At 47.8% G+C, this 24,129-nt stretch overlaps 2 protein-coding genes across 2 annotated transcripts in view; one reads left to right on the forward strand and one right to left on the reverse strand.

Annotated features, from left to right (window-relative positions):
• Window positions 1-24,129, forward strand: part of LOC146009548 (uncharacterized) — a 613,273-nt gene that overhangs the window by 526,955 nt on the left and 62,189 nt on the right. Inside the window, 1 exon segment of the mRNA XM_083149994.1 lies at window positions 23,874-23,992. Within this exon segment, the coding sequence (XP_083006120.1) occupies window positions 23,874-23,992 (119 nt within the window).
• The window catches only part of LOC146007461 (uncharacterized), a 450,549-nt gene that overhangs the window by 379,860 nt on the left and 46,560 nt on the right, over window positions 1-24,129 (reverse strand). The gene's annotated exons all lie outside the window — the stretch shown is intronic.

Genomic DNA, 24,129 nt, shown 5'->3' on the forward strand with positions numbered 1-24,129 from the left:
CCCTACTGATCACCGTTTCAAGCTCCCCGATTTTACTCACTAAGCTTCTTGCATTAGCCAGTAAGCATTTTAATTTATGTTTATTTTTAGATATGGCTCTAATATTGTGATTAGTTTCACCCCAGGACCCATTTGAATTCTTTACTAGCTTCCTCTTTCCCCTCTCCCCTTCAATAGACTCTCTACAGGCCTCCCCACCATGCACACTGCCTGCCCTCTCCATAGTTCCGGGAATTCTTCCTCTGTCATTCCCTCCTTCCCGTATACTAAGATCATCTGTACCTAAGAACTGTAATGGGGTAACGTGACTGTTACAACATAACATTTTATTACATGACATTCCTGATGCACCCTGAGAGTTACCCCCGATTATACCCTTGTTATGTCCCAGGGCTTTGTCTATGTCTCCGTCCCCCCCCCCATCTCCTTCCCCCATATGATTCCTGATCCCAGTCCGGCTTCTCTCCCTGATGGTCCCATAATGTCTTGCTGCCCCCACCCCCCCGTCGCCTAGTTTAAAATCTCCTCCAACCCTCTAACCATCCTTCCCCCCAGCACCGCAGCCCCCTCCTCGTTCAGGTGCAATCCATCACGGCAAAAAAGATGGCGCCTGACCGAGAAGTCCGCCCAGTGTTCCATGAACACGAATCCCTCTTTCCTACACCAATCCTTAAGCCACACATTTACCTCCCTGATCTCCCTCTGCCTCCCTGAGCTAGCGCGTGGCACTGGTAATATTTCCGAGAAAATTACCCTAGATGTCCTCGCCTTTAATTTCTTACCTAATTCCCTATACTCTTTCTTGAGGACATCCCACCTACCATTGACTTTGTCGTTGGTGCCGATGTGCACCAAGACCGCCGGGTTGCTCCCAGCCCCTCCCAACAATCTGTCGACTCGGTCCGCGATGTGCCGTACCCGAGCACCCGGGAGGCAACAGACCGTGCGGCGATCGCGGTCCCGATAGCAGATTGCCCTGTCTGTTCTCCTAATGATGGAATCCCCTACCACCACTATCTGCCTTGGTACCTCACTAACTGTCGTCCCGTTTGAGCTAGAGGGACCGCTCCTCTGGTTGCTAGAGGGAGCCGTCTCCTCCAGCTCCGTCATTTCGTCTCCATCCTCCCCCGAAACTTCGTCCAACCGGGCAAATTTGTTCGGGTGTGATAGATCCGAGATGTCGTTCCTGTCCCTCCTGTCCCTCTTGTTTCCCCTTCTAACCGTGACCCAGCTGGCTACCTGATCCTCCTCCTCTACCAGTGACCCCATCTGCAACTCCTCCACCGTTCTATTTAGGCTTTGCTCAAGATTGGAAATATCCCTCAGTCGCTGAACGGTCCGCTCTAGATCAGTGACCTGGGCTTCCAGGGCAGACGTTCGCTCACATCTCGTGCAGATGTATTCGCACTGGGACTCTTGCTCCAGGTGCGCATACATCTTGCACAACATGCACTGAGTGAGATTCTCAATCAGGGCCCCACCCATTTTATCTACCTCCCTGCGACTAACCCCCTAGTATACAGTAGAGAGTTAAATTACAATGCAATTACACACTACAAGTAAATTTTTATCAAAATATAAGAAAGTTGATACTTATCTGTTCCTGCAGCTGTGTCAAACTCCTGGTGTCCTCACACCTGTATCTGTCCGCTTCCGCTGTAATTTCTTCCAGTTGCACTTTTTCCTCAGTGGCCCCACTCTCAGATCATGCAGCACACTATCTGCACTTTGTGGACCCTTTAACAGGTCAGGCACCTGGGCTTCAAGCAAGAGAAAAAAAAAAACAACAAAAAAAAACAGAAGGGACAGAAGCCTCTTGCAACCTGGTTTAACCCCTTCCTGGATGTCACTCCTTCTTGGATATAACTCTGCACTTATTTAAAATGGCACTTAGAATAAAATGGCAGTTCAAAATTCACAAGTTCATTACATTCACTTGCCCCCTGCTGTTCTTATACTGCTGGTAGTAATCAGCTACCCACCTGAGCAGATAACCACTCTTACCTTCAGCAAAATTCTGAGCAGATAACCACTCCCACCTTCAGCAAAATTCTGAGCAGATAACCACTCCCACCTTCAGCAAAATTCTGAGCAGATAACCACTCCCACCTTCAGCAAAATTCTACTAAACACACCACTCCTTCTTGGATATAACTCTGCACTTATTTAAAATGGCACTTAGAATAAAATGGCAGTTCAAAATTCACAAGTTCATTCCAGCTCTCCATGAAAAGATGGAGAATTTCTACACGGAGAGAGACGGCGAAAATCACTTAAAAAGACGGCGAATATTTCATATTGAATAGGGTTGCTCGCTTTTGGAGAGCAAAAGTCTCCATCCAAGGCGAGAAAAGCACAAACTCGCCATAAAACACGGCAAATTTTCTCATTGAATACTGCCCTGTGTGGCTGGTCCCTGTAAGATCTCTCTGTGTGGCTGGAGAAGAAGAGGTGAGCCGGTGGAGAGCCAGCACTACGGAAGATTTTTCAAACTAATTAAGCTAATTGGAAACTACCAATTGCTTAATTAATTAAAACCCTGAACCTAATTGAATAGGAAAATTCTTGCCCTCGTAGTTGAATATGCCCCTAAAGGGCCGTACACACTGGGCGATTTTGCCTAGCCTGTATGAAAAACGATGATGGGGAAAATCGCTGGCATGAAAATCACTCAAGCATACACACTGGGCAATTTCCCCCCTGGGCAGCGATCTTCACGGGGATGGACGACTTTCCATAACAGGACGCTGTGGAAAGCCATCCACCCCATCGCTCACCTGCTGGTAATACCGGAAGATGAGCGGCGGTGGGCGGCGATTATACAGGCTCGTGCATCAGTGCTCACCACTCATCGCTGCCCTGTACACACTGGCCGGCTTGTGAGATGAAAGTAGCTCAATCTACAAAACTGATCTGCTTTCAGCTCAAAATCGCCCAGTGTGTATGGGTCTTAAGTGTGTAAGTTGTAAACAATGATACAATCTGGCTGTTTGCAGTGGGTTGGGAATGAGAAGCTCTGATGTTTTTTCCTAGGCCACTAGATATGAAGGACATTAAAATGATCTAGTTACAGCTTGGTATCGGTCAATGGGATGCACTATGTTGTGTAAAGGTCACCAGCAGTGACAGAATTTACCTATGCGCGAATCTCCCTGCAAAATCTGCCACCCATAGGGACTTATTATCAGTGGCGCTTCACATAGGAACATTCCTTGCTAATCAGGCAAATAGGGAAATTCCAGGAACAGGTGTGTTCTCACACTGCTTCTGCCAGTCTATACTTTTTGTTTTGTTAATATTTTTTTCTTCTGATTAATGCAGTCGCCCACAGCCTCTCCCTGGCCGTCACCTCTCTCTTCTGCCACCCACCTACTCTTACCCTCTTCCCATTACCCTCTTTCACCTTATGCCTGTCACCCACCACCTCTCCCTCTCCAAGTCACCCTTTTTCTTTTGAAATGATAAACCATTATAAAGAGACATATCCAGAGGGAATACAGCTGTGTCCCTTCTCAGCTTAATGGCTTATAAATGTGACATATTTGCCAAAATAAGGGTGTCTGAGGCTGTGCATGCACCCGCAATCCATAAGATTGCATGGTGTATACGCTCCCACGAATGGTCCATGGCTGGTCGCCAGCATCATACTGTACGTCCACTGCAAGTTAACTACAGCTGCAAGTTCAGTAGAAGCCAGCATCTGTAGTTAATACATGCTGCTGGCTGGAGAACTACATGTTAGGAAAAGGAGGGCGTGATTGAGGCAGTGAGCAAGGGAAGTGGAGATTGATGTCCAGGGATGAATGGTGGAAAGAGTTAGGTTAGGTGACAGGGGGAAGCAGCCAGGAACTGATGTGCTGGGATAAGGGGGGAAATGGTGATTGATGTGCTGAGGTGAGAGGGGGAAATGGTGACTGATGTGCTGAGGTGAGAGGGGGAATGGTGACTGATGTGCTGGAGTGAGAGGGGGAAATGGTGACTGATGTGCTGGAGTGAGAGGGGGAAATGGTGACTGATGTGCTGGGGTGAGAGGGAGAATGGTGACTGAGGTGAGAGGGGGAAATGGTGACTGATGTGCTGGAGTGAGAGGGGGAAATGGTGACTGATGTGCTGGGGTGAGAGGGAGAATGGTGACTGAGGTGCTGAGGTGAGAGGGGGAAATGGTGACTGATGTGCTGGAGTGAGAGGGGGAAATGGTGACTGATGTGCTGAGGGAGAAGCAGTGACTGATGTGCTGGGGTGAGAGGGAGAAGCAGGGGCTGATGTGCTGGAGTGAGAGGGAGAAGCAGGGACTAATGTGCTGAGGTGAGAGGGAGAAGCAGGGACTGATGTGCTGGGGTGAGAGTGGGAAGCACGGACTGATGTGCTGGGGTGAGAGTGGGAAGCACGGACTGATGTGCTGGGGTGAGAGGGAGAAGCAGGGACTGATGTGCTGGGGTGAGAGGGAGAAGCAGGGACTGATGTGCTGGGGTGAGAGGGAGAAGCAGTGACTGATGTGCTGGGGTGAGAGTGGGAAGCACGGACTGATGTGCTGGGGTGAGAGGGAGAAGCAGGGACTGATGTGCTGGAGTGAGAGGGAGAAGCAGGGACTGATGTGCTGAGGTGAGAGGGAGAAGCAGTGACTGATGTGCTGGGGTGAGAGTGGGAAGCACGGACTGATGTGCTGGGGTGAGAGGGAGAAGCAGGGACTGATGTGCTGAAGTGAGAGGGAGAAGCAGTGACTGATGTGCTGGGGTGAGAGTGGGAAGCACGGACTGATGTGCTGAGGTGAGAGGGAGAAGCAGTGACTGATGTGCTGGAGTGAGAGGGAGAAGCAGGGACTGATGTGCTGAGGTGAGAGGGAGAAGCAGTGACTGATGTGCTGGGGTGAGAGTGGGAAGCACGGACTGATGTGCTGGGGTGAGAGGGAGAAGCAGGGACTGATGTGCTGAAGTGAGAGGGAGAAGCAGTGACCATAGGCGAATCTAGGGGGTGGTCCGGGGGTGCACAGGACCACCCATTAGCCCATTTTGTAGCTGAGGGAAGGGGCTTTCCAATGAGCCCAGCCCCATGTCTCTAGCCCCCTGGGAACCGGAGATATGGCCAGGCAAAGCTGGAACGTTTTCCCAATAGAATAACATGGGACCCACTAATTCCGACCCCCACCCAGTTCAATGGCTGCCAGTTCCCTCTTCGGCATCACTGAAGCTCGAGGTTGATCTCAGTCGAACCCAAATCGCTGGGCCTTCAATCTGATACCAGGCTGGATCCATATGGGTTAATTGGTTCCAGGGATATTGAGGTTAAACCGTTTTTTTTTTTCATTTCTTAGATGTAATTTCATGACTGTTTATGTTCTTTGAGGGCAGATTTCTCTGGAACCAAACAGCCCAGTTTCACGGGATCAAAATCATTCAAAGCCAACTCAAAAGTTCTTCAATTTGATACTGGTCTCATGTAAATGGGTCAGTTGGTTCCGAAGATATAGCTGGTTGGTTAAAGGGGGGTAGGAAGAGGGGAGTGGTTGTCTCTCCCCCTCATACCAGAAAATGCAGGGATTAGGCTGGTGTATAAGGGGTCAGCCTGGGAATGTCCCTGCATGATCCTGGGACCATATTCCCGGGAAAATCCCTGCATTTTCTATTGTGAAAGGGGTATTATTTCAAACAGCCGTGACCTGCAGTGCTCTGAATACAGCCGGGCAGCCCCCTGCTCTCTGCCCAGCTGTCAATGACTGTCACCCCTGCAGTTTCCGCTCCAATTCTTCTCCACGCTTTCACCTCAGCCCGTCCCCCCTTTAATCATGTGCGGCATCATGTGTAATGGGTACTATGGTGTGCGGCATCATGTGTAATGGGTACTATGGTGTGCGGCATCATGTGTAATGGGTACTATGGTGTGCGGCATCATGTGTAATGGGTACTATGGTGCCATCAAGCAAGAACCCCCTAGCAATGAGCACGTAGGTAAGCAGCACTTATGTGGCAAATATGTAATGGGCATTACAGTTTGATATGTATGTAATGGGCATCATGATGTGTGGCACAATGTGTAATGGGCATTATGATGTGTGGCCTTATGTGTAATTGGCATTACGGCGTCTGGCTTTATGTGTAATGGGTATTACGGAGTTTGCTAAAATGTGTAATGGGCATTACTGTGTATGGTCTAAAGTGTAATACCACACCCCTTTTTGTGATGCCACGCCCCCTTTTTGCCGCGCGGCTACGCCGCGCAAAGGTTCCCCTGTTGCTATGTCTACATCTGGGACCACCCATTACCATAATTCTAGATTCGCCTAAGGCAGTGACTGATGTGCTGGGGTGAGTGGGAAGCACGGACTGATGTGCTGGAGTGAGAGGGGGAGAGGTAGGGGTTCAGGAGGGAATAAGGGAAGGGGAAGGTAAGATAATTTAGCATTAGCAAAATACCTAATGTTTCTGGGGTTCTAGCTATGCACCAGACCCCCAGCCATTATATAAAAATGTCCATACCCCCACTTCTAAATTCCCACTTCAGCTACTGTTCTTAAGGCCCCCTTACACTTGTTCAACTTATTGTTCAGCAAATTGAACCTGATTGACTCGAGATTTATCCTATGTGCAGGAGGTTCAATCTCATCCAATCTCTTGGTTATACCCAATGGCAAGGGATTGTGGATTGTGTCCTACACATCAGGCACATCAGATTTTGTCAGATAAATTGACTCAAATTGGATGAAATCTTACAAAATCTCACAAGTGTAAAGGTGCCCATACACGTTACAATTATTGTATACAATATTGTATACAATATCGCATCTCATCCGATCTCGGTTTTGCGATGACATCAGATGAGATGAGATCTAGTACAAAAAGTATGTGCTGCACATACTTTTTGTACTAGATCTCATCTCATCTGATGTCATCGCAAAACCGAGATCGGATGAGATGCGATATTGTATACAATATTGTATACAATAATTGTAACGTGTAAGGGCCCCTTACGGGGCCCTTTAACAATAAGTTTGGTGGTAGTATCATCTGCTAAGGGGCGCCAACAAAAATCAGGCCGGCTCTGATTACAATCAATAGGGTGTACACAAGATTAAAAATATTTAGAAAATTGCCTGCTTGCATTGTGTTATCAATAACAAATAGATAAGTGCAATTAATCCTAAATAGTGCATATTGAACGGTGATTGGAAGACTGTGCAGCATAGCACAGATAGACATACAGTGAAAAAAGGAGATTTATTTTTTTCTTAAAAAAAGAAATAACAGGAAAAAGAAGAATTTGGACTCCTCCTAGCACTGGCTACACATATTATATGTTGCACATGATGGTATGCAGCAGGGATGGGGAACCGTCAGTCCTCAAGCTGACGTGTTTCACCAGCTCAAATGGCTTTATCAGTTGAGCTGGTGAAACGCGTTAGTTACACAGGAACTATTGCCACAGATCAACCGCTCTTGACTTCTTTTGCCAAATTGGATCCACCTTGAGTGACACTGCAGCCCCGGACCAGACCCACGTGTTTCCTTCCCAGGACCCTCAGAGCCACAATCCTGGGCTTCAAGCAATCCATCAAAAGGTCACCCAGTTATTTGCTCCAAGAGAGACTGCTGCTTCAGCACAATACACTGCTGCTAGAATCAATTCTCTTTTATATACTTTTTATTTGTATTTTTAACCATTGAATGCTATCAAATATTTAATGTAATAAATGTTTATTAATCATTTTTATCCCATGGTGGTTATCTATATTTATTCTTTCTTAAAGTAGCACTGTGTCAATTGTTTGGGATGCAGTTAATATCCCGGCGGTCGGGATCCCGGCGTTCAGAATCCCGACGCCGGAATCCCGACCGCCGAAATGCCGACACATTCTCCCTCCTGGGGTGTCCACGACACCCCTGGAGGGAGAATAAATTAGTGTGCCGAGCGTAGCGAGGCACCCGGGCCCGCTGCGTGGTGAGCGCAGCGAGCCCGCAAGGGGGGGCGATCCGCGTCCCCCCCTTGTCGGCATTTCGGCTGTCGGGATTCCGGCGTCGGTATTCTGAACGCCGGGATCCCGACCGCCGGGATTCAATACTGAATCCAATTGTTTTGCTTGTTTTCTCTGCGGTGCTATTAGGCTGCATGGGGGGGGGGGGGTGTCTGTGCCCAGGGTTAGCAGGGCACTGTCACATTATCATCTCCCATCTGCCCCACTGGTCTCTGTGTGTGTGTGTGTGTGGGGGGGGGGGGGGGGTGGATCTGTGATTGGGGGGGGGGGGAGGCAGATGTGTGTATAACGCTGGGTCTGTCAATCACCCTGTGTGTATAACGCTGGGCCGGGGGGGCTGTAACTCCACCCAGCGTTATAAACACAGGTGATTGACAGACCTGGCTAAATATATAAGAGATGGTGTGTGCTCTACAAACTTTCATATTTGCTCTTTGAACATATGTGTTGGGTTCATAGCCAAATCTAGAAATATGATAATGGGTGGTCCCAAATCCAACTCAATATGAAGGAGGACCCTTGTGTGGCGCAGGCATATGGTGAAAAATGGGCATCGCCTCACAAAAGGGGACGTGGCATTAGACATACCACACACCATAATGCCCATTAATTCCATTACACATAATATTGCACTCCATAATGCCCTTTAATCATATCATGATCATTGCCAGGGGGATTCATGCTCGCTGCCAAGGGGAATTCATGCTCATTGCACATGGGAGTTAAATGCTTGTTTTCAGGGGGGGGAGGGGATGCTCGTTGCCATGCCCTTAGGTTTCAAGTAAACATTTCTCCACCCTTATATTAGGCACCCCAGCCCCAAATCAGTTATCGGTAAACATTATGTACATTATAGTTCATTAGGCTGGTTGAACTATTTGGAGAGCATCTAGCACTGCATCTCTGCTCCTCTATCCTCTCCTCTCTCACTCTGACAGGCCGGAGTGCAAGGGAGGGAGAGAGGTAGCGGTGGACAACGGGAGAGCGGCGGACAACGGAGCGCGGACAACGGAGGGCGGGCGGCAGGGCCGGTTCAAGGGTCTTCGGCACCCCCCCTGCAAACTAAACATTTGCACCCTCCATCCCATATTTAATAAAGGGACAGTGCTGCAAAAAAGACTTATGGTCTCACAAGCAAGTGGTATGGCCACATAATACTACTACTAACACAAATGGGTGCCGGACAGTTTCCCGACTGTCGGGATCCCGACAGTCATTAACCCGACATCGGGATCCCGTCAGTCAAAACCCTGACACTCGGAGTCCCGATGGCCACCGGCTATTCTCCATTGTGGGGGAACAAAACCCTGATAGAAGGATAATAGAATAGGTGGCGAGCGCAGCGAGCCACCGTGCCCGCAAGGGGCTTTGTTGCCCTCGCCATGCTGTCTGAGTCCGGCCAGTTGGAATCCCGACATCGGGCTAATGACTGTTGGCATCCCGACTGTCGGGACCATATACCACACCCACACAAATTACACTACACAGTAGCACAATCTTATTAACATTACATTGCAAGTTGTGCATATTCAAATTAGACCACATGTTAGTGTCCCTTATTAATGTTACGTCTCAGTATTTCACCATATTCACTTTACGCCACACAGTAGTGCCTCTTATACACATTCTTTGTATTAGTGCCCCTTACAAATAATGACCACAATAGTAGAGACAGTTACACACACAACACCCACAGCATTAGTGCCACTTAGGGCCAGATGTACTAAGCTTGAAAAGTGATAAACAGCCAGCCAATCTGCTCCTACCTGCCATGTCACAGGTTGGGTTTGAAAAATGACAGGCAGGAGTTGATTGGTTGTCTGTTTATCACTTCATTTTATCTCTTTTCAAGCTTAGTACATCTCTCCCTTATAAACATAATGTTCACTATAGGAGAGCGGCCTACATGCAAATTGCCGCCTGTAGTTATGCCATGGGAGGGCTGTATACAGTGGGATTGTGGTTAATAGTAACCAACTGACATAGCTGAAAAGTTATAATCAAGTCTTCATATTGGTCGTCATACACAGTCACCTTTGTCCGTGTGCATGCTTTTGTTAAGAGGGCACCGATCCAGGTTAACATACCGCTGTTTGGAGTGCCATATTTTGCACAGCAATTAGACCGTATTTTATCAATTGAAAAAAAAAGAAGTTTGTTTTTTATTTTAACATAATTTTTTATTCACTTAAAAAATATGTACAACATATATATATACATAGTAATTAATTCATTAATTTTCTTCTAGGTATGATCGACAAAGAATCAGATTTTATATCTGGTTTCATCGACGAATACAGGAGGCATGCGTGCCTTTTGGAAAATGTCATGCAAGGACTATTCAAACAAATTAAAACGACAAGCCGCTATGGAGGAAGTAGTGGAATTCCGCAGGCCCTACAATGTCTCGGTCACAACACCTTTTACGGACCCAAAGGATCGTTTTTGTGAAAGAAAATAAAAAGAGAGAAAACTCAAAAAAGGTCTGGTGCAGGAACTTCCGAAACTTACCAGCCCACTGTCTGGTATTTCAACAAAATGGAATTTTTGTTGGACCAAGAGCATCTCCCTACACCAACCAGTTCAACCGGAGGTTGAAGAAGGTTCTCAGACTAAAAGTGTAAGTACTAAATTTTTTTTTTTTTTTAAATGGTAACATTTAAAAAATACTATCCAGTATGCATCACACCTGGCTTAAAAATATTGTAACCACTCTCCCATTTATCGAATGACATCCTCCTGCCATGGTACCGCACCTACGCCATTAAAATAGTCCATATATTCCTCCCTGGCCAATTTAGCACGAGCATTTGCCCTGTGGATGGCCCGAGGTGGTTGCATAGAGAAGACATTTGAACAAAATCCTCTATTAATTCTTGGTCTCCTGATGCTGCTTGGCCCAAAGTGTTTTGCTGGGTTGTTTTGTGGCGCAGATAATTGTGTAAGATACAACAGGCACTCACTACCCAGTCAATTTTCTCCACTTTCAAGTTTATTGGTGTACTGAATATGCGGAAGCGGTTAGAGGGTATACCGAAAGCATTCTCCACTATACGGCTTGCCCTTGATAACACTAGCCAACAAAAAAACAACTTTTTATTTGCTTCTTTTACAAACATAGTAATTCTTTACTAAATTTGGGTCAGGAAAACCGAATATGACCTTAGAATTTGTTTATTAGCGCTAGTTTTTTAGATACACTACTTGTGATACATGTACTTCTGTAGTAAAAACCAATATTATATTAATATGATATCTGTACACAACAGAAGTAGCAATTGTTTTAATTCAATCTATGTACAGGTAAGTTAGCAGAAAATAAGATAACAAGCCTTGCTATTTCGTATGACGACCTATTTATGAGTGCGCCTTCGTTTTGCTTGTCGTTTGTACTCTTGTCCTGGAGCATCTCTTGTCACCGTCCAACAGTCTGCAAGCATGGAAACGTCCCACTTACCCTGATATCTTCGTTCCATAGTTGAAATATCTTGGTGGAATCTCTCACCATACTCATCACTTACTGCACCGCAATTCGGAGGAAAGAAGTCTAGATGTGAATCGAGAAAATGAATTTTGAGTGACATATACAGTATGAGTAACATATATATTGAGTAACAAAATATGGCTGACAATAACTCAGCATACCTGTACTAAGGGTTGCCAACCTACAATTTAAATAAATAAAAAATCCCTAGTATTTTTTTGAAAATCCCTCAAATTCTCTAGCATTTAATGAAATATGGTTATATCTCAGAACATAGGGCCTTATTCTAGTTCACTCTGACAAAATCCTTCTTAGATGGACAAAACCATGTGCACTGCAGAGGGGCAGATGTAAAATGTGCAGAGAGGATTAGATTTGGGTGAGTTATTTTGTTTCTGTGCGGGGTAAATACTGGCTGCTTTATTTTTACACTGCAATATAGATCTCACTTTGAAGTAAAACCCCACCCAAATCTAATTCTCTCTGCACATGTTACATCTGCCCCACCTGCAGTGCACATGGTTTTGTCCATCTAAGAAGGATTTTGTCAGAGAGTGAACTAGAATAAGGCCCGAAGAGCTAACTCAGCATTTTAACTGCCATATTCGTATTTCCCATGCTCGACTAAACTAGAATTGTTTATTTTTTTTCGGAAGCATTTTCACTGTTGGCTAGTGTAATCGGTCATTGAATATAGGTTTCTCCTTTGTAAGCCTCTTTTGAGAAAATGGTTTCATGATATTCTCATGTAACGCAGAAGCCTCATCTGCTACAAAAACGTCTTAGGGTCTTTGCTTCAAGACTATCATAGAATGTCGTATTTTGTAGGGATCCTTCGTCTGAAGCGCCACCATTTTTGCCCACATCAATATAGATGAACTGGTAGTTGGCGTTCACTATACTAAAATAGCCCTTAGAATTGAAAAACAATGATCCACTGTTGGCAGGAGGGGTAAAGCAGACATGCTTTCCGCAAATTGATCCCCGGCAGTTAGGAAAATTCCACCTTTTCTCGATATCCTCAGCAACACCTTGCCATTCTTCGTCGCTTGCTGGTAGCTTAAAAATAATAAAAAAAATTTTTGTATAAACATTTAAATAAACAGTATTTTTATTTGAATTACAGATGCATAATTCGAACGTGGACGGACCATCCACTCCGGATATCAGTATCGAGGAATCAAACAATCCTGTGGCTCAATCTACAGAACATACAACACAAACTCACTCACTTTTTAAAAAAAATATGCCAAAAGAAAACCACGGATGAAGATGACATCTTCTATCAAAAAATTAAGGAGTCCCTTTCGAAGGCACCTGATTATTATATGGCAATTCATATGCGAAACCTGTCCCCTGATCAGGCTCTACAATTTGAAAGACTTACTTCTGAATGTATGTACCGCGCACGTTTGGGTGTCCTTCGTGTTGACACCACATTCACTGACCCGCCAACCCAAAATGTACCATCCGAAATCCAAACAGTACAAATTACACGCCCCAAAACAGTTCCTACCAGCCAGCAATAACAGTTTTCAAAGGCCCACATCATGCCTACCCCACAAGCCACCCGTGCCTCGGCAGTTTACACTGCAGTGCTGGAAGATGATGAATATCCAAACTGCACATTTTTTTAGTTTTTATTAATAATTTTGTACAGTATGGTATCGAGTGTATTGATTGAGGAAAATTTGAAGGATGGATACACTCATGCCGCAAGTATATAGCCATGGGGACGGGACCATGGACTATGCACTTGCGGCATGTGTGTATTCTCCTTTTTAAATTTGCAAACAATATATACACCACCCAGTTTTGGTATTTAGATACATTTCTTTAGAATTTTTTTGGCAGGAAAATAGGTTTAAAAGGATGCTGTGTTTTCATCAACAAGCTTTTTGTTGATAACACTAGTTCCACGTGCATGAATTTTAACATGACTTAAATTTGACATGGGGTTAGGACGACAAGATCATTAGCATGCTTTGGTGTAATGCTTCTCTCAACACACTAATTGTAATGACTTCCAGGTGCCCAAACACCGAGCTGATAGTGACCAATCAGATGTGAAATTGGCTCAAATCAGCTCAGTTTCATGATTCCTCAGGTCCGAGGCACGGTCCCGTACATATCCGACCCGAGCAGGTGGTCCAACACCTGGGGCAGGCAGCGGGCTTCTGATTCCCTGCAGCGTCGATCTGATGGATGGGAACAGAAGTGAGTAGCGCTATTTGCTGGTTGCCGGCACTGGAAGCATTGTTGAATTTGAAAACACTGAACAAATTCTGTGAATTTTACGTGTATATTGAATGTTTGTATAATTAATTGTCTAGAGAACGGATTCAATTCCGGCCCTAGTTTTATACATTTTCTGGTAATTGGATAATGTCTCAGGGTATATAAACCCTATCTGCTGAGGTTTCCTCCATACCTTGAAACGTGTTGGTAAGGAGGATCTAACACCATTTTTGTCCAGGGATCCTTCTGCCAGTTTTCCATCTTAAAACGGCAGCCCCACCTCATTCTCTGATACCTGGGTGAGTTGAGGTGGGGGAGATGGGTATATCCCTTGAGACATTATTTTAACTTTTCATTGATGTATTTGATGTTGGACTTTTTATCTGGATTTTTGTCTTGCCGAATAAAACACTTTTTTACCTGTGGACCTTTGGAGCATTCGTGTTGGTCATAAAGTGTCGTGGATTGAGGATCAAAGATATATATATGTGCATATAGGGCATAGACCCAAGGTAAGCCCTACTCATTTGGGGACGTGAGACCAGTTGTGGATCCAAAATATACCATTATATGCAAATAGGGCAGGGGAGACAGGTCAGTAACACAGATTGGGTACTGTGTATGGAAATATTACTGTGACCCTTCTGACCAATCTCTCATTGCCGTGTGTCTGGACCTGAACGCCTGGATATGTGCCGATTTTGTATGAGAAGTGGTTTGGGAAAAAATCCCCCTCTCGCTATCTGGTGGTCTGGGAGAGCGCAACAGCTCTTACTAACTTTTTGTATATATTAGCTCTGCAGGTGCCTATAGCCTCTGGAGGGATAAACAGAGTTAGGGTTGGATCGTGGCGTATCCGTCCCAGTAACCCCTTGTCTGGAATCCCCTCAGAGCTGTAACATAAAGGACAAACAAAGTGTCCAACTTTCATAACGAGGCAGTTCTGGAGACATAGATCCTTAAAGCTCAGGCGACATCCAGAGACTACAATTCTGGGGAGTCATCTGTGAAAGCAGGCAGAACCATCGGCTGATTCATGTGAAAAGAAGAGACGACTTTAGGGAGGAAGGACGCGTTCGCATGTAACTCTCCCCTATAGTCATGAAAGATCAAAAAAGGAGCGCGACAGGACAGAGAACTCAACTTCGAAACTCCGTCTTCCAGGTAAGGAATTTGAGGTCCACCGACTCCAAAGGGTCAAACAGCGGTGACTGTAAGAATGAGAGAACTAAGGGGGTTATTTTGGTTCACTGTGACAAATTCCTTCTTAGATGGACAAAACTATGTGCACTGCAGGTGGGGCAGATGTTACTTGTGCAGAGAGAATTAGATTTGGGTGGGGTTTTTACTTCAAAGTGAGCTCTATAGTGCAGTGTAAAAATAAAGCAGTCCGTATTTTCACTGCACAAAATAACTCACCCAAATCTAATTCTCTCTGTACCTTTTATATCTGCCCCCCTGCAGTGCACATGGTTTTGTCCATCTAAGAAGGGATTTGTCAGAAAGAGTGAACTAGAATAACCCCCTAAATCCAAAGGTGCAGTGGGGGGGGTTGAAAAGGAGTCTGAAGGCGTAAAAACCCTGAAAAAAGGTCTGTACCTGAGGTTACAAGGCAATTTCCTTTTGAAAAATATGGACCAAGCGGATACCTGGACCTTCAGGGAACCCAGGCTCAAGCCCGCCAAAAGCCCCGCTTGATGAAAAAGGAGCAATCGAGCCAGCTTGAAAGTCCTAGGCAATACCTGACGCCCCTCACACCAGGAGACATAAGCCCACCAGATTCAGTAGTAATGGGCCAAGATAACCTCCTTCCTGGCTCGCAGCATGGTGGGGATTGCGGCTGTAAGAATGCCTGCCTTCCTTAGGATGGCCCATTCAGTAGCCAAGCCGTTAAATGCAGGCGACCTAAGGCTGGATGGAGGAAAGGGCCTTGAGAAAGAAGATCGTCTCACAACGGCAGAGGCCAATGCTCGCTCATGAACAGGGACGTTAGAGTGGTGAACCAAGAGTGGCGTGGCCAATCTGGTGCTATCAAGAGCACCGTGACTGGCTCCCTGCGAATTCTCTGGAGAATCCGAGGTAACAGCAGAAATGGAGGGAAGAGGTACAAAAACTAGTAATCCCACATCAAAATCAGGACGTCCACCCCCACTGCTGCCAGATCCCAAGACCTTGCACAGTATAGAGGAACTTGATGGTTGAGGCGAGAGGCCAACAAATCTATCTGAGGGCAACCCCACTGGTGGATTAGAGATTGATTAGAGATTGAAAAACATGTGGATGGAGTTTCCATTCCCCTTGAAGAATCTTGTGGTGGTTGAGATAGTTGGCCTCCCAATTGTCCACTCCTAGAATGAAGACTGCGGAGATGGACTGGAGGTAGTCTTGAGCCCAAAGCAGTATCCGACTGATTTTCTCTTATGGCGGCCTGGCTGCATGTGTCGCCCTGTTTCGTTGATGTACGCCACCACCATGGCGTTGTCCGATTGGACCTGGACTGAAAGGCCGAGAAGGTCCGACAATTCCATCAATGAGTTGTAAATCACTTGGAGCTCCAGCACGTTGATGGGAAGACACGCCTCCTTTAGCGTCCAAAGACCCTGGAACTGGTGGCCCAAAGTGACAGCTCCCCAACCCGAGAGGCTTGCATCCGTGGTTAAAAGTGGCCAGGACCAGATGCAGATGTTGAGCTTTTGCCTCCTGGCTGGAGAGGGAAGAACCCTTTCCACGTCCTTTTCCCCCACGGCCAGTGGAAGTGCCTGGTTTGGGGCAGCCACGAAAGCGCTGTTGGGGGCGAAAAGATCAAAAGAATGGGCCCTGAACCTCCCACCTAGGTATGGGAGGGGGAGTGGACGAGGGTAGGAAAGTGGACTTTCCTCCAGTGGCCTGAGAAATCATTTTGTCTAGTTCAGGACCAAAAAGAAAATTTCCTTGGAAAGGCAAGGCTTCCACAGCCCTCTTGGACTCTCCAGTCTGCCTGCCACTGGTGCAACCAGAGAGCTCTACGTGCGGAGCTGGAAAGCGGCAAGATGAAGGAGGAGACCCTGTATACATCAGCCGACGCCTCAATGACATAGGCCGAAGCCTCCTTAATGTGATCCGCCAGGGTGGATAGCTCACTAAGTTCAGAGTATCAAGCGAGCGCCTTAGAGTTGGGATGCCCAGATCTCCATCGCCTTACCTGCGTCAGCCATTGGAGAACTCCGGCTGCAGAGAAAATGATCTTCAGGGTGGTCTCAAGTTTCTTATCCAAAGTGTCCTTCAGGGAGGAGGCACCTGGGATTGGTAATATGGTCTTCTTTGAGAGACGAGAGACAGACGAATCCACTGTAGGAGGCATCTTGCAGGCCTTTCTGCTGTCTGCAGGGAAAGGGTATGAAGACAGAAACTTTTAAGAGACCTGAAAGCGCTGGTCAGGCTGAAGCCAAGCTTCCCTGAGGATGTGGTCCAATTCCTCTGATACAGGAAAGGACGCCGCTTGATTGAGCTTTTTGACAAACAGGTGAAGGCGCTCTGGAGGAAGATCTGAGTCAGCTTCGTTCAAAGTAGATTTGACCATAGCAATGAGATCTTCCAAACCCTGGGAAACAGGTTCAGAAACCTGTTGGTCCTCCTCCTCCGGGTCCTGGAACTCGCCCTCCTCGAGATGGGGCATGTCATCGCCCGACCCTGCCGTATTAATGCTTGCAAAAATGGGGCGGGAGCAGCTGGGGTCAAGGCACTGGTAAGCGACTCCACTGCTCAGGTTACCTCAGCCTGCTGAGTCCTGGCAGCCTCCCTGTCCCTCTGAGATGCAGATAACTCAGAGGATAGTTTGGAAATCACCTTTGATAGTTGGGATGCCCAAACCAGGATGTCCTGTTGGGGAGGCAAAAGATGCGGCTGGGTGCAGGTATCACAAAGGGCACCCTCCACCTGATGTGTAATTTAGCATGACACCTCTTGCAAGCAACCTTATGAGGTTTTGCACTGCCTCCTGCCATGTCTGCCCTTCACACACCAAACAACCAACAATGCGCCCAAAGAAGGAGCAGAAGGCTAAAGGGTGAAATAATGGAGAAAGCTGCCACAGTTAGTACAGCGCCAAGTATGTAATACAGGAGCGCTCTGACAAACAATTTTAACACAGCCTATAATCTCCTAAACAAGTCTCAAGTCCCCACTGTGTACTTATCCAGCAGTGGAAGGATCTTGAGAGGTCAGCAGCCACAGCGGGTCCCCTCGGTGGTCAGGAGCAGCGGCGGAGCGGGTACCGCAGAACAAGCGCCGGGGCGGCTGGGAGCATGACACGTGGCCAGCTTCGCCCCCCTGCAAGGCGCACTGTTTGAATTAAGCCGCTGACTCTTACCGCACTTGTAAACCCGGCGTCCCTGCTAGCAGGGCCGGTACTTATGTTAGTTGGGCGCCCACTAAGCTATTTGCTTAGTTTTCCGCGTCCGCTCGCCACACTATATAAAATCACCTCCATGCCGACATGGATAGTGGGGGTATGAGCGTACTAACTATAGTGGGCGTCCAACTAACATGTAAGTACCGCAGGGGCTGTACTCACCTTACTGCCGTGCTGCTAGTGGCGGTGCAGGCTGAGGGGGACCGCGACGCAAGCAGCGGCGTCCGGTCACTCTGGTATGGTGGTCCCAGGAGATGGGGACCCCCACGCAAACTGAAAACAGTGGTGCTGGGGCCCCTACCGGCAGCTCCCACGATGCAGACAGGCAGCGGCAGAAGCTGCCTGTCTGTTCCTCAAGTGTTAAAGGTAAAAAAATAATAATAAATTTCTATTGCTCCTGAGAGCAACAATGCACCCAGCTCCTGCAGGGCACAAACTCTGTCTGGCTGTGGGGGTGGGGGAGTAGAGGGGAGGAGCAAGCCACACTAGTGAAAATTGTTAAAGTGCCCATGCTCCTAATGGTTGCCCTCTATTCCCCACTATGATCTCCAGTGCCACCTAGTGGATGAAGGAGAAATAATAATTACAATAAACACCACACAGTACACATGTAGCATACATGGTAAAAGTAATGATGCCCACATACGGTCAGGGCCGGTGCAAGGCACCGGAGCGCCCCAGGCGAGTCGGGCTGGGGGCGCCCCGGTGCCGGGGGTGGGGTGGTACCTGTCTTTCGGCGCTGTCTATTTAAATCTGGCGGCGGAGGCAGCGGGGGTCCCTGCAGTCTATTAAAAATCACGAGCGCTATCCGCCGGGCTATGCGGAAGCGCTTCTAGTGTGAAAACACTGGCAGCACGCTGATTGGCTGAGATCAGCGTGCGCCGTGCTGCCAGAGTTTTCACACTAGAAGCGCTTCCGCATAGCCCGGCGGATAGCGCTCGTGATTTTTAATAGACTGCAGGGACCCCCGCTGCCTCCGCCGCCAGATTTAAATAGACAGCGCCGGTAGGACAGGTACCCGGGCGGCATTTTCCGCCCTCCAGTGGCCGGCGCCCTAGGCAAATGCCTAGGTTTGCCTAGTGGTGGCGCCGGCCCTGCATACGGTGAGAAGTGTGCTATGAGCTATACAATGTGTGCTATGAAATTTGAACTTTATGCACTGTGCTATTTGAACTACATAAGATATGGACTAGACTACACTATTGTTGCGGCTAGTTGCCCTTCGCCTTAAGGACCTGGGGAGGAGAGGGGGCAGGGAGAGGAGGAGCAAGGTTGGAACATGGGAGCTAAATGGACCCTCATATGCTCATTTCGCTTGCCATGCTTCGGGCACAGAGGGCTTGCTCCTTCACTATCCACGCCACCACTGGTTGCCTTTAGTAACCAGGTGGCGAGCGAATGGAGCCTGCGAGGGTCCGTTTGAGTCCCTTGTTCTGACCTTGCTCCACCTCTCCATGCCAATGTCCTTACGGCGAAGGGGAACTAATCACAACCCAATAGTTATGGAGACCTACTAGTCATATTTCCAGCATGGAATCTATCAGCTACCATTATACTGCCGCCTGTGTGAGTAGAACAGCAGCTCCCCTGTAAGTGCCCTTATGGCTCACACCCAGCAATCACTACTATGCTGTTACTAGAAGTATAATACCTGGCGTTACCTGGTGCCAGCTGCAGCACTCTCCCGTCCCTCCTGCCTGGCATGTACACCAGGAAGGAACGTTTCCCTGGTAACATAGCTCCTCCCTCTCTGCCCCACACAGGAAGTACACTTTGGCTACAGCCGCGGGGAAGTCTGGGAGCAGACTACAAACCACAATAAAATGGCTGCCCCTCTATGAGGACACTGATACATGTCGCTTGTGCACTGCTGGTAGAAGAGGCAATTGCACTGTGTGAATTTATAGAGAGAGTTCTGTGATGTGAGGTCCCCGGTAACTGATAGAATCCATGCTGCATAGGTGCCGATTCCGTGGGTGCTCAAGGGCCCGAGCATCCACGGAAATTGATGAGCACACACGGGCCCGAGTCCCGCTGCTGGGCCGCCATATTAACTTGCTAATTTGCGACTGCAGCACCCACATTACCGGACCCGCCACCTGGGGAACAGTATGCCGGGAAGAGTGTATTCTGTCCGCGGAGTACCTGCACTGTGGGGGCATTTATGTACCTGCACTGTGGGGACATTTATGTATATGGAACTCTGTTGCCGTAATTTGAAATTTTGGAGACGACTGTGCTGCGTAATAAAAATCAGTATTATTTTGTGGCCACACCCCTTTCCCATGAAGCCACTCCTCTATATTTTTAGCTTGAGCACCCACCAGCAAAAACATAAATCAGCACCTATGCCATGCTGTATATACTATTGAGGCGCCATAACAATTTTGTTAGGGAGCGGCGGCCATTTTCCCAGACCAATCCCGGCGTTCAGTCACAGTGGCTGCATCATTCTCGGCTCCCGATAATAATAAAAAAGCTAGAAGTGGGGACCAACACAGCCCCCCATAATATATACAAAGAATATAGGAAACTCTATATGGACATGACACAGTACGAATGCTCCATAAACCCATAGATTGTGTCACACTGCATCCCCTAGAAAAGGATCTGCCATCCCTCCACTGGCTAATGGGTTCACCAAGTTCCCCTGAAGTGTGTCCAGATTCAGAGGCCAGCACACACACATGTACACGTGTATAGATCAGACTGATCAGCGCAGACTAGAACTATGCCACCATGATCCAGCTGCAGCACTCTCCCTCCTGCCCTGCCATGCACACCACGAAGGAACGTTTCCCTGGTAACACAGCTCCTCCCACTCTGCCCCAGTCAGGAAATACACTTGGCCGCGGGCAAGTCTGGGAGCTAAGTACAACCCACAGGAAATCGCCGCCGCTGTATGGGGACACTGGGACATCAATGCCGGACTAGTAGAAGCCTAGAAGGAGCAGTAATTGCACCTGGGAGAATGTATAGAGACTAGAGTCATGTGATATGAGGTCACCGGTAGCTGATAGATTTCATGCTGTATATACGCCTAGTAAGGCTCCATAACAACTGTCACCTGTGTGAGGGAGCGGCGGCCATTTTCCCGAAGACCAATCCACGCGTTCATTGGCTGCAGCATCTCGGCTTCCTGCTGGGGCAGCGCTGCTGATCTTACCTGAGGCCTCTCACTTCCAGCAGCCACGGTGATTAAGTTACGGGGGACCGAGAGAAGACATTGCTGTATCTGGCAGCAGGTGATGGTATTGTGCTGCCCTGGTGTTATTATACAGGTGGAGCAGCCTGCGGTGTCCTGTTATACAGGGGGAGCAGCCTGCGGTGTCCTGTTATACAGGGGGAGCAGCCCGCAGTGTCCTGTTATACGGGGAGAGCAGCCCGTGGTGTCCTGTTATACGGGGGGAGCGGCTTGTGGCGTCCTGTTAAACGGGGGGGGGGGGGGGGAGGGGGAGAGCTGCCGGTGGCGTCCTGTTATACGGGGGGAGCGGCCTGTGGCATCCTGTTATACGGGGGGATCGGCCTGTGGCGTCCTGTTATAAGGGGGAGGGGCCCGTGGTGTCCTGTTATTTAGGGGGAGGGGCCTGCGTTGTCCTGTTATAAAGGGGGAGGGGCCTGTGGGTTCCTGTTGTACAGGGGGGAGGGGCCTGTGGGTTCCTGTAATACAGGGGGGAGGGGCCTGTGGAGTCCTGTTATACAGGGGGAGGGGCCTGTGGAGTCCTGTTATATAGGGGGAGGGGCCTGTGGAGTCCTGTTATATAGGGGGAGGGGCTGTGGTTGTGTCTGGTTATACAGGGGGAGGGGCCTGCGGTGTCCTGTTATACAGGGGGAGCGGCCTGTAGTGTCCTGTTATACAAGGAAGTGGCCTATTAATGATGATGATGATTATAATACAAAGAGCAGCTTGTGGTGTCCTTTTCATATTATTATAGAGCGGAAGCAGCCTCTTGTCCAGTTACTACTATACAGGGGGAGTGGCGTCTGTTGTCCACTTACTACTATACAGGGGAAGCAGGCTGTAGTTTATTAATATTATGGGGGATATGCTATTAGATACGATAACCCATTTTCCTGGTAAAAATAGTGTAAATGTGTATTTTCCATGACCCACTTTATGGCGGCTATCCTGTTATACACATGTGATAATTCTCCATAGGGGTTATCACAAAGTCCTCTTCACCTATACGGAGCAGGTGAAAGGTTGGGAAGAATCCCTGTTTTGGGGTTTAATTGTTGGGAATTGGTCCAGAACTCCCGTGGACACCCCCCTTAATCACTAGTTAGACTGTGGTTTCCATGTTTGTAGAATAACCGCTCCCTAGAGTATCAGAATTGTTTCCGTGCCCACCCCTAGGCCAAACATTTCTTATTGAGCAATTTATGAAAACATATGGAGTAAAGTAAATTGTGTTTATGTGACCAGTTATGTGGTGAGGGACGGGATTCGTTTCTGTTTGTCCTCATATAATATGATTGGAAGCCACTAGCACTTTGCTTATTACACTGACCAAAAATAATTAGACTTGGTCCAGGGCCCCCACTGCAGAGAACCCCAGTACACAGTCTGGGAACCACTGAATTAGGCACTTTGCAGTTTTTAATTAGCCGGTAATGAGATGTTTATTTTGGGTGAAGCAAAAAAATACAAAACGGGGTGAAAGGTGTGGGACAGGGTTATTGGGGTGCTTTATGAGTGGGACAGGTGTTGTTAGGCTTGCAGGTGGCAGTAATTGGTTGTTTTTGCAAGATTTTTATATACCCCAAATTGATGTGAGGAACGACATTGGGCATAAACACTGACCACTGTGAGGAACGATATTGGGCACACGCTGAGCAATGTGAGGAACGATATTGGGCACACACTGACCGCTGTGAGGAACGATATTGGGCACACACACTGACCGATGTGAGGAACGATATTGGGCACACACTGACCGACGTGAGGAACGATATTGGGCACACACACTGACAGACGTGAGGAACGATATTGGGCGCACACACAATGACAGACGTGAGGAACAATATTGGGCGCGCACACACACTGACAGACGTGAGGAATGATATTGGGCACAAACACTGACCGACGTGAGGAACGATAATGGGCACACACACTGACAGATGTGAGGAACGATATTGGGCACGCTGACCGACGTGAGGAACGATAATGGGCACACACACTGACAGACGTGAGGAACGATATTGGGCGCACACACACTGAAAGACGTGAGGAACAATATTGGGCGCACACACACTGACAGACGTGAGGAACGATATTGGGCGCACACACACTGAAAGACGTGAGGAACAATATTGGGCGCACACACACTGACAGACGTGAGGAACGATATTGGGCACAAACACTGACCGACGTGAGGAACGATAATGGGCACGCTGACCGACGTGAGGAACGATAATGGGCACACACACTGACAGACTTGAGGAACGATATTGGGCACACACACTGACAGATGTGAGGAACGATATTGGGCACAAACACTGACCGACGTGAGGAACGATATTGGGCACACGCTGACCGATGTGAGGAACGATATTGGGCACACACACTGACTGCTGTAAGGAACGATATTGGGCACACACACTTACCGACGTGAGGAACGATATTGGGCACACACTGACCGACGTGAGGAACGATATTGGGCACACACACTGACAGACGTGAGGAATGATATTGGGCACAAACACTGGCCGATGTGAGGAACGATATGTTGCATGAGTACTGTCTAGTGTTTATTGTAATTTTTATATTTGCTCCAGGACAACAGAGCGGTGAGGAAACCATGTGGAGATGACACACGTCACTGATTCCCCGAGGATGGACAAGGACCAGAGTCACATGACTGAGAGGATACTAAATCTCACCCTGGAGATCATCTACCTGCTGACTGGGGAGGTGAGTGGATCTGGGAGCGTCACAGTGACGTCACTTATATCTATAGTAATAATACAGGGATGTGACTGGGGAGGTGAGGGGATCTGGGAGCGTCACAGTGACGTCACTTATATCTATAGTAATAATACAGGGACATG

This window comes from Crinia signifera, chromosome 6 (genome assembly GCF_055691185.1).
Source record: "Crinia signifera chromosome 6, ASM5569118v1, whole genome shotgun sequence".
In the NCBI taxonomy this organism is placed as follows: domain Eukaryota; kingdom Metazoa; phylum Chordata; class Amphibia; order Anura; family Myobatrachidae; genus Crinia; species Crinia signifera.